We start from the raw sequence: 14,966 nt of genomic DNA, 5'->3' as shown, positions 1-14,966 counted from the left end.
TTCTTCTCATTTCTTTTATTGATTTGTTCTATCACATTGATTTGTGAATGTTGAACCACCCTTGTGTCCCATGAATAAATAAAACCTGGTCATTGTCAATAATCTTTTTAATGTACTGTTGAATCCTATTAGCTAGGATCTTGTTGAAAATCTTAGCATCCATATTCATCAGGAATATTGGTCTGAAATTCTTCTTTTTGGTGGGGTCTTTGCCTGGTGTGGGGATCAGGGTAATTCTGGCATTGTAAAAAGAGTCTGAAAGTTTTCCTTCTGTTTCTACTTTTTGAAACAGCTTCAGGAGAATAGGTATTATTTCTTCTTTGAATGTTTGGTAGAATTCTCCATGTAATCTCTCAGGGCCTGGGTTCTTGTTTTTTGGGAGGTTTTTAATCACTACTTCAATCTCCTTACTAGATATTGGTCTATTCAGATAGTCAATTTCTTCCTGATTCAGTTGTGGAAGTTTATAGGTTTCCAGGAATGCATCCATTTCATCTAGGTTGCTTAACTTATTGGCATATGACTGTCAATAATAATTTCTGATAATTGTTTCTATTTCCTTGGTGTTATTTGTGATCTCTCCCTTTTTGTTCTGAATTTTGTTAATTTGGGTCCTCTCTCTTTTCTTTTGGATTAGTTTAGCCAGTGCCTTATCGATCTTACTGATTCTTTCAAAAAACACTGTGATCACCAAGGCAGCATTGTACTGGCATAACAACAGACACATACACCAGTGGAACAGAGTCAAGAGCCCAGATATGGACCCTCAGCTCTATGGCCAAATATTCTTTGACAAAGCAGGAAAAAATGTACAGTGGAAAAGAGTCTCTGCAATAAGTGGTTCTTGGAAAACTGGACAGCTATGTATAGAAGAATGACACTCGACCATTCTCTTATACCATACACAAAGATAAACTTGAATGGAAAAAAGACCTCAACATGAGGCAGTAATCTATCATAATCCTAGAGGAGAGCATAGGCAGTAACCTTTTTGACATTGGCCACAGCAACTTCTTTCAAGACAGGTCTCCAAAGGCAAAGGAGAAAAAGCAAAAATGAACTTTTTAGACTTCATCAAGATCAAAAGCTTCTGCACAACAATGGGAACAGTCAACAAAACAAAGAGGCAACCCACAGCATGATAGAAGATACTCACAAACAGCACTACAGATAGAGGGCTAATATCCAAGATCTATAAAGAACTTCTCAAACTCTATACCCCAAAAACAAATAATCATTTCAAAAAATGGGCAGAGGACATGAACAGACACTTCTCCAAAGAAAACATACAAATGACTAGCAGACACATGAAAAAATGTTCATCATCCTTTGCCATCATGGAGACTCAAATCAAAACTACATTGAGATAACACATTACACCAGTTACAATGGAAAGATTAACAAGACAGGAAACAACAAATGTTGGAGAGGATGTGGAGAAAGGGGAACCCTCTTACACTGTTGGTTGGAATGCAAGTTGGTGCAGCCACTTTCAAAAACAGTGTGGAGATTCCTTGAAAAATTAAAAATAGAGCTTCCTTATGACCCTGAAATTGCACTCCTGGGCATTTACCCCAAAGATATAGATGTAGTGAAAAGAAGGGCCATATGTACCCCAATGTTCACAGCAGCAATGGCCACATTTGCCAAACTGGGGAAAGAGCCAAGATGCCCTTCAACAGATGAATGGATAAAGAAGATGTGGTCTATATATACAATGGAGTATTATGCCTCCATCAGAAAGGATGAATACCCAACTTTTGCATCAACATGGATGGAACAGAGGAGATAATGCTGAGTGAAATAAGTCAAACAGAAAAAGTCAATTATCATATGGTTTCACTTACTTGTGGAACATAAGAAATAACATGGAGGACATTAGGAGAAGAAAAGGAAAAGTGAATTGGGGCAAATTGGAATAGGAGATGGACCATGAGAGACTGTGTATGCTGAGAAATAACCTTAGGGTTTTAGAGGGTAGGGGGTGGTGGGATGAGTGAGCCTGTTGGTGGGTATTAAGGGGGGAATGAATGTATTGCATGGAGCACTGGGTGTTGTACATAAACAATGAATCTTGGAACACTGCACCAAAAACAAATGATGTACATTATGGTGGCTAATATAACAGAATCAAATAAATAAATATGAAGCAACAGAAAGAGAAATTAACAAAGCAATCCATTTACAATTGAACAAAACCAATAAGATACCTAAGAATAAACATAACCAAAGAGGTGAAAAACCTCTATTGTGAAAACTAAACACCCATGAAAGAAATTACAAATGAGGAAAAGAAATGAAAAATCATACCATGGTCATGGATTAGAAGAACAAATTGTTAAAATGTCTATACTACCCATAGAAATCTACACATTTAATGTAATTCAGTATCAAAATACCAACAGCATTTTTCACAGAGTGAGAATAAACATTCCTAAAATTTGTATGGAATCACACAAGACCCTGAGTGACAAAAGTGATCTCAAAAAATAAAAGCAATGGTGGAGGCATCACAATTGTGAACTTCAAGTGATATTACAAAGCATTAATAATCAAAACATTAGATAGTGACACAAAAATAGACATGTAGATCAATGAAACAGAATAGAAAAACCAGAAATGAAAAAGAACAAAAAAATGGAAGAAAAAAAGAATTAAAAGAAAGAAAGAAAATGGAAGTAAGGAAAGAAGGAAAACCAGAAATCTGAACACCTGTATGGTCAATTAATCTTCAACAAAGCAGGAAAGAATACCAAATGGGAAGAGTGTCTTTTCAACAAATGGTGTTGGGAAAAGTGGACAACAGTATGGAAAAGAATAAAAGTGGATCACTTTCTCACAGCACAAAAAATAAAAATGGAATAAAGGCCTAAATGTGAAGCCTGAAACCATAAAAATCATTAAAATTTAAAAAAAAACATAAAAAGAGGAGATCACAGAGAGTAACTTCTATGACATTGGCCAGTGGAACTTCTTTCTAGGTGTATCTCCTCACACAAGGAAACAAAAGAAAAATAACTGTCATGCTTACATAAAAATCAAAAGCTTCTGCACAATGAAGAAAACAATAAACAAAACAGAAGGTAACCTGTGAAATGGGAGAAGATGGTTGCAAATGACATATCCAATAAAGGGTTACTATCCAATATCTAAGTAACTTATAAAACTAATCATCCAAACAATGAAAATCCAATTAAAAAATGGGCAGAAGACGTGAATAGACAGCTTTCCAAAGACATACAGATGAGCACCAGACACATGAAAACATGCTCAACATCGCCATCATCAGGGAACTGAAAATAAAAACTACAATGAGATATCAATTTACCCCTTTCAGAATAGCTTAAGTCAACAACACAGAAATCAACAGATATTGGCAAGGAGGTGGAGAAAAAGGAACATTCGTGCACTGTTGATGGGAATGCAAACTGGTGCACCACTCTGGAAAAACAGTATGGAGGTTCCTCAAAAATTAAAAATAAAACTACCCTATGGTTAAGCAATAACACTACTAGGTATTTACACAAAAAATACAGAATACTAGTTCAAATGAATATGTGCACTATGATGTTTATAGCAGCGTTATCTACAATAGCCACATTATGGAGACAGTCCAAGTGTCCACTGGCTGATGAACAGATAAAGAAGAATACACACACACACACACACACACAATGGAATATTACCAAGCTTTAAAATAGAATGAAATCTTGCCATTTGCAGTTATGTGGATGGCCAGGAAACAACAGATTATTAAACTAAGGTTATTAAACAAACAAAGGTTATTGAACAAAGAGAAAGAAAAATACCATATGATTTCACTCATATGGAATTTAAGAAACAAAACAGATGAACACAAGGAAAAGAGGGAGGCAAATGAAGAAACGCACTCTCTTTTTAAAAAGATTTTATTTATTTGACAGAGAGAGAAAGAGAGTGCACAAGCAGGAGGAGCCACAGGCAGAGGGAGAGGGAGAAGCAGGCTCCCTGTTGAGCAGAGAGCCATCCTGACCTGAGCTGAAGGCAGATGCTTAACTGACTGAGACACTCAGGCACCCTAGGGAAATACACACTTGAGAGAACAAACTGATTGTTACCAGATGGGAGGTGGGGGGGATGGGTTAAATAGGTGATGGGGATTAAGGAGTGCACTTGTGATAAGCACAAGGCGTTTTAATCAGGAATGGATGCTGTATCTTGTCAAATGCTTTTTCTGCATCAACTGAGAGGACCATGTATTTCTTCTCTTTTTTTCTTATTGATTTGTTCCATCACATTGATATATGGAAGTGCTGAATCACTATATTGTGCACCTGGAACTAACATTACACTGTATGTTAATTAAGTGGAATTTAAATAAAAACTTTAATAAATGAAATTGTATATTTAATATATGCAATTTGTTCATTTGATATATGTACACATTGTGAAATATTCACCACAATCAACCTAATTAACACATTCCTTACTTCATAGTTACTTTTTTAGTAAGGGGAACACCTAAGTTCTACACTCTTAGCAAACTTCAAGTATACAGTACAACATTTTTAATTACAGTGAAATTGTTTTATATTAGATCTTCAGGACTTATGTATCCTGCAAAACTGGTATTTTGTTCTCCTTATCAACACCCCACCAGCCTCTAGTAATCACAATTATTCTTTTTTTTTTAAGATTTTATTTATTTATTTGACAGAGAGAGAGAGAGATCACAAGTAGGCAGAGTGAGAGGGGGAAGCAGGCTCCCCACCGAGCAGAGAGACCGATGCAGGGCTTGATCCCAGGACCCTGAGATCATGACCTGAGCCGAAGGCAGAGGCTTTAACCTACTGAGTCACCCAGGTGCCCCACAATTATTCTTAATATATATTTTATTTTAAATTGCAGTATTATTAGTATTCAGTGTTATATTAGTTTCAGGTATACAGTATAATGATTCAACATAACACATATCACACATGTCTCATCATAACAAGTGCACTCCTTAATTAATTACCATTACACCTTTCCTCACCCAGCCCCAACCCTCCTCTGGTACCATCAGATTGTTCTTTACAGTTAAGAGTCTGTTTTTTACTTCACCTCTTTCTCTCTCTTTTTTCCCCCTTTACTCATTTGTTTCTTAAATTCCATACATGAATGAAATCATTTGGTATTTGTCTTTCTAAGACAGACTTATTTTGCTTAGCACAATGGTGTCTAGCTCCATCCAGGTCATTGCAAATGGGAAGGTTTAATTTATTTTTATGGCTGAGTTATATATATTTTACTACTGATTCATTTTCTTTGCTGATTATTAGGTTGCTCAAGTTTTCTATTTCTTCCTATTTCAGTTTTGGTAGTTTAAGTTTTTCTAGAAATTCATCCATTTCTTTCAGGTTGTACAAATTGTTGGCATGTAGTTTTTCATAATATTCTCTTATAATGTTAGTACATTATAATACATTAATTATAATGTATTTCTACAGTATTGGTTGTTACTTCTCTATTTTGTGATTTTATTTATGTGCATCGTATTCCTCTTTTTTTGATAACTGTGGCTAAGGGTTCATCAGTTTCATTATTTTTTTTTTCACAAAGCCGCCTGCCTCTTTGTTTTGGCTTTTCTATTTTTTTTAAGTTTCTGTATCATTTATTATTTGTGCTCTAATCTTTATTATTCTGTTCCTTCTACTGCCTTTAAGCTTTGTTGTTCTTTTTCTGGCTTTTTTAAGTTTGGGGTTAAGTTGTTGGAGATTTTTCTTTCTTCTTGAGGTAGGGGTGTACTGCTATATAATTTCCTTTTGGACCATTTTTGCTACGTTCCAAGTTTTTGGAGGGTTGTGTTTTCATTTTTATTTGTTTCCCCGTATTTTTAAATTTCTTTTATTTTCTGGTTGACCCACTCATTCTTTAGTAGAATGTTGAGTAACCTCCTTGTAATTTTGGTCTTTCTAGATTTTTTAAAGATTTTATTTATTTATTTGAGAGAATAGAGGAGGAAAGGGGCTGAGGAAGAGGGAGAGCAGACTCTTCACTGAGCAGGGAGCCCAACATGGGGCTTGATCCAAGGACCCTGGGATCATGACTTGAGCCAAAGGCAAACACATAACTTATTGAGCTACTCAGACACTCCATGGTCCTTCCAGATTTTTTTTTAATGAATTTACTTCTAGTTTCATACAGTTGTGGTAGGAAAATGTCCATGATGTGATTTCAGTCTTTTTGTATTTGTTGAGGCCTGTTGTGTGACTTAATGTGTAATCTATTCTGCAGAATGTTCCCTGTGTGCTTGAAAAGAATGTTATTCTGCTGTTTTAGGAAGAAACATTCTGAACATATCTGTTAAGTCCATTTGGTCCAGTGTGTCATTCAAAGCCATTGATTTCTCATTGATTTTCTGTTTATTTGATATGCCCATTGTATTAGATACATACATATTTCCACCTTTATGTCTTCTTGTTTGATTTAGTCTTTTTGATTGTATTATTTGTCTCTTATTACACACTTTGTTTTAAATCTAATTTGTCTGATATGAGTGTTGCTACTCTGGCTTTCTTTTGACCCTCATTTGTATGAAAAGTGTTTCTCTGACACCTCACTTTCAATCTGCAGGTGTACTCAGGCCTAAAGTGAGTCTCTTATTAAGCAGCATACAGATGGGTATTCTTCTTTTTATTCATTCTGACATCCTATGTCTTTTGATTGGAGCATTTATTTCATTAACATTCAAAGTAATTATTGATAGATGTGTATTTAGTGCTATTTTGTTACTTTCTTTGACATTGTTTCTGAATATTTTCTCTTATCTTTTCGTCTTTATCACTTTTGGTATCTCTTTTTCACCCAAAGAGCGTCCTTTAGTATTTTCTGCATGGCTGGTTTCATGGTCACAAACTCCTTTAGTTTTTATTTGTCTGGAGAAACTATTTTTATCTCCTTATATTCTGAATGATAGCCTTATTGATTAGAGCATTCTTGGCTACAGATTTTCCCATTCAGCACTTTCAATATATCATGCCATTCCCTTCTACCTTGGCACATTTCTATGAGAAATCTCCAGCTAGCCTTGTATGTTTTCCATTGTATGTTAAGGACTTCTTCTATTTTTTTTTTTCATACTTCTTTTAAGATTTTTTTTCTTTGTCACTACATTTTGCAAATTTAAGTACAAAACGTCTTGTTGATTGCCAGCTTTTGTTGATTTTGATGAGTTCTCTGTGCCTCCTGATCTGAATATCTGTTTCCTTTCCTAGATTAGGGAATTTTCAGCTATTATTTCTTCAAGTAAAATTTGTGCCCTCTTTTTTCTGTGCTTTAACTGGGACTCCTTATAATACAGATGTCATTATGTCTGATGGAGCCACTGACTTGTCTATTCCTATGCTGCATAATTCTTCCTTCACTCTTTTGGTCATCTTCATTATTTTCCATTACTTTGTATTTTAAGTTTATAATTTGTTCCTCTGCTTCTTCCAATCTTTTCTTCCTTACATCATGTTTATATCTAATCTCATTGCACATTTCATCTCTGGTTAATTTTTTAAGTCTTTTATGTCCATGGTAAGAGTATGACTGGTGTCTTATATACTTTTCTCAAGTTTAGTGTGTATTTGTATGATTGTTGCCATAAATTCTCCATCAGATATGTTACTTATATCTGTTTCACCTAGATCTCTGCCCATGACCTCAACTTGTTCCTTCATTTGGAATATATTCTGTCTTTGCATTTTATCTATGTCTCTGCCTTCTTTGTGTTAGAATAACCAGTTATGTCTCCTGTTCCTCAAAACATGTAAAGGTCATGTAATGCCCAGGTCCTGGCACTTCAGGAGTGTCTGGTGTGTGTTGCATGTATTCTGCTGTTGTGTTTTGGCAGCTCTACCCTCAGGTCAATTGTCTATACAGGGACAATGTTTGGTTCCTGGATTGAATCTGGTGAATTTTAACTTGGTGTGCTCTGGTCTGCTTATGAAATGAGACCCATCACCACCTCCACCAGAACTGAGGCCATGCAGAGATCTCTGGTTAGGAAATGCGGTGTGGGCAGGGGTTTGTGCAGGTGTTCTGGGTGGAGGTGGGAGGTTCAATTGACTGGCTTTCAGGCAAGCATGACTCTGAAGGGCTGTCTCATCAGAGTGTGGGGTGTTAAGCCTGGTGTATGCAAGTTACGCAGCCAGTGTTGGCACTGCAGTGCTTCCCACAGGTGGCTCTGTTTATGCTGAGGGACAGAGGAGGGAAATGGCATCAACCAACACCTTTTCCCCAGATAGATGTCTCTGAGAATGCTGCCTCTTGGGGACCTACTCCAAGAAGAGTAGAATTATCTCCTCCACATGTGCCCCAGGGACTCTTCAGATCACTGTTTCCATGCTCTCTTCTGGGTTATTTGCCTGCCTACTCTCCTGGAGCAGTGCAGTGCCTTCTGGTCTCTGCCATTGAAGCCTCCAGTCCTTTAAAACTCCATGCTTTAAGCTCCACTGATTTCAAGAACTCATGAATTGCAGCCCCTCTCCTTTTTCAAGACAGTGTCTTTGGGAAACATGTCTTGCATATTCCCCTGTGTGCTCCTCTCTCTCTCTCTCTCTCTCTCTCTCTCTCTTGCCCTCTCTGCAACCATGGTTCCTCCCCTCCACAGCCCTGGGATCCATTTCTCCCCTAAACCACATCTCCACACTTCTCTCCCTTTATTTGTGGAGTTTTTCTTCACGATGAAAGTCAGTCTTCAGGTCTATTTCTGGGTATTTAGGATGATTCAATAGTTATCTGGTTGTGTTCATGGGCTGAGGTGAGCCTAATGTTCTCCTATTCCATTGCTATCTTTCCCCAACTTCTTGTTGGGTTTTGATATATGGTTACCATTAGGTTTGTGTAAAACATCTTTTGCATATAGTGGTCTATATTAAGTTGATTGTCATTTAAGTTTGAACCCATTTTTCACTCCTTTCCTCCTCATGTTTTGGGTAAATGTTACCATATTTTACATCCTTTTATTTTGTCAGTTCTTGGCTCATTTTTTACAAAAATATTCATTGTTAGTGCTTTTGTGTTTCTTACCTTCAGGCTGTCATTTTGGATCTCCCCTTTCCACTCAAATTATCTCCTTTAATATTTATTGCAGGCTTAGTCAGGAACTTTGGTCAGGAACTTCTTTAGCTTTTGTCTGGGAAACTCTTTATCTTTCTTTCTATTCTAAATGATAGCCTCCCTGGATAGAGTGTCCTTGTCTCCAGATTTTTCCCATCAGCAGTTTGAATATACCATGCCTTCCGACTTGCAAGCTTTCTGTTGAAAAGTCTTCTGCTAGCCTTATGGGTTTTCCCTTGTCACTATTAGGTCACTATTTTGTTCCTCTGCTTCTTCCAGCCTGCTCTTCATTCCATCGAGTGAGTTTCTCATTTCATGTATTGAGTCCTTTATCTCTGCTATGTTATTCCTTATCCCTGTTCTCTGTGTCTCAGTCATGTCTTCCACTCTTTTCTCAAGCCCACTGAGTATCCTTATGATCATTACTTTAAATTCTCTATCAGGCATGTTTTTTATATACATTTTGCTTAGTTCTCTAGCTGTGGCCTTATCCTGTTCTTTCATTTGGGATAATTTTCTCTATCTTTTCATTTTTGTCTAAGTCTCTGTGTCTGTTTCTCTGTATTAGGAAAGTCAGCTACATCTCCTGTTCTTGAGGGTAATGGTCTTATGAAGAACAGGTCCTCTAGTGCCCTCTTCCCTAGTGTCTCCTGTTCCCCAGGTCCTCACACTTTCCAGAGTGTCTCCAGTGTGTGCCCTGTGTGCTGTGTTGTTTTTCCTGGCTGCCTTATTCTTCAGACTAGTTGTTTGTAGAGACTCTCTTACCAGTTGTGGGGAGTGTTTGGTCCATGGCCTGAATGTGGTGCTTTTTAACTAGTTGTGCTCTAGACTCTTTGTGAAATGAGACCTGTTACCACTGCTGCTAGAATCAAGTTTTTGCAAAACTCATGAGATGGGAGACACAATGTGAGCAAGTTATTGAGGCAGTCTTCTACGGGAAGGGTCCGCTGTGCAAGGACTGAGGCAAGCTAGACTGAGAGGGGTAGTTCCACCAGAGCATGGGGTGGTGTGGCTTGGAGCAAGCTGGATAAGTAGGGAGTGTAGGCACTGTTCTGGTTACCACAAGGGTCTTCTGCTTATGCTGAGAGGCAAGGGAGGGAAAATGGCACCAGCCACCAGAAGGATTGCTCCATAAACACTACCATTCTGGCATAGGCTCTGAGATGAGTGAATAACTTCCCCACTCTGTGCCCTAGGCACTCTTCCAGTCACTGTTTCCATGTTCTATGTCCATTGGTTGTTTGCCCACCTTCTCTCTAGGGGCAGCCCCAGTACCCTCCAGGTTCAACCCATCAAAGCCCATTGACATTTTATTTTTTAAAGTGTGAGACACAGACTCTTTTTTTTTTAAGATTTTTTTTTAAGATTTTATTTATTTATCCAACAGAGAGAGATCACAAGTAGACAGAGAGGCAGGCAGAGAGAGAGAGAGAGAGGGAAGCAGGCCCCCTGCTGAGCAGAGAGCCCGATGCGGGACTCGATCCCAGGACCCTGAGATCATGACCTGAGCCGAAGGCAGCGGCTTAACCCACTGAGCCACCCAGGTGCCCCAAAGCCCATTGACATTTAAAACTCCAGGTTTTAAGTCCTGCTAGTTGCAAGGCTCATGAAATTCAATCCCTCTTGCTTTCCAAGCCAATTGCTGTTAAGTCTTTGTTTTCTTTGTGTGCTCCCCTGTGTGTTAGCCTGACTCTTGCCTTTCTCCATAGCTATGGATCCCTCTCCACCCCAGCAGCCACAATCAGTTTCTCTCCCAAACACTCTTTTCACTTCCTACATTCTTCAATGCAACCTCTTTTCTACCTTTAGTTATGGACTCTGTTCTGCCAGTCTTTAGGTCAATTTCTAGGGTATTTTGGATGATTTGATAGTTATCTAGTTGCATTCATGGGACAAGATGAGCCTAGGGTCCTCCTACTTCATCACAAATTTCCAACCACTGATCTCCCTGTGCCTATTTTAAAATTTTTATTATGAGATACAACACCATGATTTTTAAAACTTTCAAACAATAGAGAAAGGTGGGGGGAAAGGAAGTTATTTTCCTACTACTCTCATCTTCACTTTCCATATATTCATTCACTGTTAATCATTTCTCATAATTTACACTTAAGTATATTGATACTGCCTTTATTCTGAGTATATACATACGTGGTGTTTGATCCATAAAACATAATGGAGTCATACTGTATTAATGCTTTTTATATTACTTTTCTTTTCATTTAGCTTTCTTTCTGGAACATATTTCATATATAAACCCAATGCAGTCTAAAGATAACAAGCCTGGACCTATTTCAAAAAGTTTGACGAGCTTCTTCTAACTCCATCCCATACCTTTGAGTGTTTGACTACACAGAAGAAGGACTGTAGCTTTAGGGGAGGGCCCATTCTAGTGAATCACATTCTCTCTGTGTGTATGGTTTTATTTTTGAATATTTATTAGGAGCTATTAGAAGAGAGGTAATCGTTACTATAATGTGGTATAGTGGAAAGTGTCAGAGACCTAGGTTTGGATACAAGTTTTATTGCATACTGTGATAAAAAAAAAGTTTCAAACATCCTTTGAAGTATTTAGAGATAAGAAAACAGACAGGACCAAAGAGATAAGAAAACAGACTGGACCAAAGAGAAGTGACTTATTTAAGGTCACAGAGCTAGTATGTAGTAGAGCCAGAAGTCAAGCAAAGTTTCAGCCAGCCCCTACATGGTTTCCACTCTACCATCTTGGCTTCTCTTTAGTATTTCTGTAAGGATAGAGAACATCTCTTCAAAGTGATTGCCACAAGTTTTGACAAAAACCTTGATAAATGATTATATACGCTGTTCTCTTTCCAGTATCCAAACATCTCTTCCTGACTCCCTTCATTTTTGTCATATTCCCCTTTTTAGGAGAGAAGCCTTATAAATGCACGTGGGATGGCTGCTCCTGGAAATTTGCTCGTTCAGATGAGCTCACCCGCCATTTTCGCAAGCACACAGGCATCAAACCCTTCCAGTGCAAAGACTGCAACCGTAGCTTTTCTCGCTCTGACCACCTATCTCTGCACCGCAGGCGCCACGACACCATGTGAGCAGCATAGACTGCACTAGAAGAGCTGCACTGGTCTTTTTTGTGCATGTGCATGTATGTGCAATGAGATCGTAACCATCTTTCCCTCTTTGACTTCAGCTCGCCTCTCGAATGGGGTAGGAACAGCTCACTAAGCCAGGTTGATGAGACTATAGGGAAAGATAGATGGTCTCCCATGGGGGATCCTCATAGTCCACTTTCACCTCTCCTCTATCCAGTATCCAGTTTTTACAGCCTCCCATGGGTTGAATTCCAGTGCAGCACCTATAGTTGCCCCTATTCCCCCACCCCACCATTATTCTGAGATAAGACATTTTTTTTAAAGAAGCAAAACAGGAATCAAACTCAAGGCTGTGAACAAAAATACACTGCTTCTCATTTCATTTTTTTTCTTATTTTCTAAAATGTTTATCCTTTTTTTTTAATCAATACTTAAAAGTGGTTGGTAGTGTCTTAAAATAACTATTTTTTTAAGTTCCTAAAAAGAAAAAGGCATAATAATTTAGTTGGTTGGTAAGATTTATAAGGATGTGAGTCCTGAATATAGGGCACATTCTCAGTGAATAAGCTGTGTCCCTTACCAAACTCAAAGGTTTTGTAAATCCAATCTTATTTGTTCTTACATTTTAGTTTTCAGACAGTGCTGGTGCTTCTTTTCAAGCCCGTCAAAAGGAATGAAATGATCTTTTACTTCTACTTCTTCTTCTTACTCCTACTTACTTCTACTTCCTCTTCTTCTTCCTCCTTCAGGATAAAGATTTAGCTGCACAGTTACCTTCTCTATTAGGTTAAATTTGAACAAATATTCAAAGCATGCAGTGACATGCCAGTAGGGAGAAAAGTGTTCCAATATGTTGGACAGTGATGGGAACAAGCAAAATCAGGAACATTCTGAAAACAAATGAAGACTTTCATTTGGATAGGGTATCAAAATGATGGCAGCCTGTTGAGACAGTTCTTGAGGGGTTGCACTGTACTGTTTCTTCTTTTGTTTACATAAAGCAACTGTTATGAATATTGCACGATGAGAAATTACACACTGGGGCCATGTTATACTGAGGTGAGGGGTTGGAAGAAAAAAAAATGTGTTCATTCCATGGCAGCATTAGCATGAATTCCTGTATTTCAAGTGGAATATAAAAGGATTTTATGGGAAACTGACATAAAAAGCCATTTGATGTTCTGCAAGTGCTATGAACACTTAGCCATTTCATTAGCCATTATGTCAGGTTACATAATATACACATTTAGTTACCCAATTGGGTTGTTTCATAACAGTCCCTGGGACTGAAAACCCTCTGTTCCAGGCCCTGGACCTCAGATCTACCTCCATATGGCATTAGTTCCTCTACCTGGGGGCAGGAAGGGCTTTGCATCACTTAGTTTTAAATTCAGCCTCTCTTTTAAAGATTGTCTTCATATTGTACCCCTTTCCCTTGGCAGATATTCAACAAATTCCTGCATGAATACTTTAGGTTACTACCTCCCAGGATCATCCATTCTGACTAAATAGAAAAATTCTAGCATCAAGAAGGGATCTTATTAATGACTTAGTCCTACCCATCATTCACATTTTACAGATGAGACAAACATGGGTCAGAGTCTTTCTCCAGATATTTCATTGAGGCCTTATAGATCTGCACACCCATTCTCCCAGGGATCACATTATAAAACTAAGTTGAAAAAAATTTACATGATTGATTACAATATTTCTCCAATTTTATATGTTATGCTTCAGAAAACTCTAGACCACTCACAGTATATCATTTACAGTTGATTATATAGTAAATAAAATGTGCTTATGGTCATTGATATATAACATTAGGCAAGCAATTTTTCTACTCAAACACTTTCTATAATATCTCAGATGTGATTTACCTCGTTTCAACTTACAGTGTATTTCCAGACCAAAAACCCTAAAAAATTCAAGGGCTGTGTATTTTTCAAAATGACATTTGGAATTTAATATTATTGTTATTTTGATATAGGCTTTCCTCTGACTTTTGGTGTGCAAGTTCAAGACTATAAACTAATTGATAAAGCACTAGGAAATATCTAGGGCCAATCTGTTAAAGGTAACTTCTCTATAGCGGTAAGACAGATTGTGAACTACAGTCACTCATGAATTTAAGCTTATAATTGAGTAGTTGATGTGGTAGTTCACAGTAGAGTCAAAGAGCTTACCCATTTTCTCCAGAACTTTTATCCTGTGTCCCCATTTCCAGAACTCATAACTGACTCGTGCCCCTTAGACCTCAGGACCTTTTGCATTGAGCATATAACCTACTAACAAATCATATCAATCATACTGTTGTATTAATTAAGATGATCAGATTAAGATTCTAAATATTGTTAGCCCTGACATCCTTAAGGCTTTATTCAATTTTTTTCCCTTCAAAGTAATGTGGGACTTTGTTCATCATTTATTATTAGAAAATATTTCAAATTCTATTATTACTGTCCTATCCCCTCCAAATAATGATAAAATCCTTCTAATTATTTACATATTCTTTAGGAAATATGTCTAGATGCATTTACTGTACTTCATAGAGTACAGGGATCCAAATACACTACAATCCAGTACTGCACCAAAACCATATAGAACTTTGCTAAATAAACAGTGAGATGGAAAGGAACTATCTTAGATAACAATTGGAATTAATTGAATTTACAGTGATCATGCTAGCAAAGCACCATTTTGTGGACAAGTGCCTAAGGCATGAAAAATGGCCTTGTTTTATAAGATTGGATAATATTCTGGGATTTGTTGCAGTGGAAATCCTCTGTCTGTAAATAACTGGCAGTTGAACATAACTACTGATAATTATGA

General features: G+C 37.5%; 1 protein-coding gene across 2 annotated transcripts in view; it reads left to right on the top strand.

Moving 5' to 3' along the window:
- Positions 1–12,667, top strand: part of KLF8 (Kruppel like factor 8) — a 295,796-nt gene extending 283,129 nt beyond the window's left edge. For both annotated transcript variants that reach the window (XM_032848969.1, XM_032848968.1), the window contains one exon: positions 11,956–12,667. In XM_032848969.1, coding sequence (XP_032704860.1) covers positions 11,956–12,137 — 182 coding nt within the window. In that variant the 3' untranslated portion in view covers positions 12,138–12,667. The remainder of the gene's footprint in view (positions 1–11,955) is intronic.
- The last annotated feature ends 2,299 nt before the right edge of the window (positions 12,668–14,966 follow it).

The sequence above is a fragment of the Lontra canadensis genome, unplaced genomic scaffold (genome assembly GCF_010015895.1).
Source record: "Lontra canadensis isolate GAN:19392208 unplaced genomic scaffold, GSC_riverotter_1.0 scaffold216, whole genome shotgun sequence".
Taxonomy (NCBI): Eukaryota; Metazoa; Chordata; class Mammalia; order Carnivora; family Mustelidae; genus Lontra; species Lontra canadensis.
The sequence above is the reverse complement of the archived record's forward strand: the minus strand, read 5'-3'. Positions and strand labels throughout refer to the sequence as shown.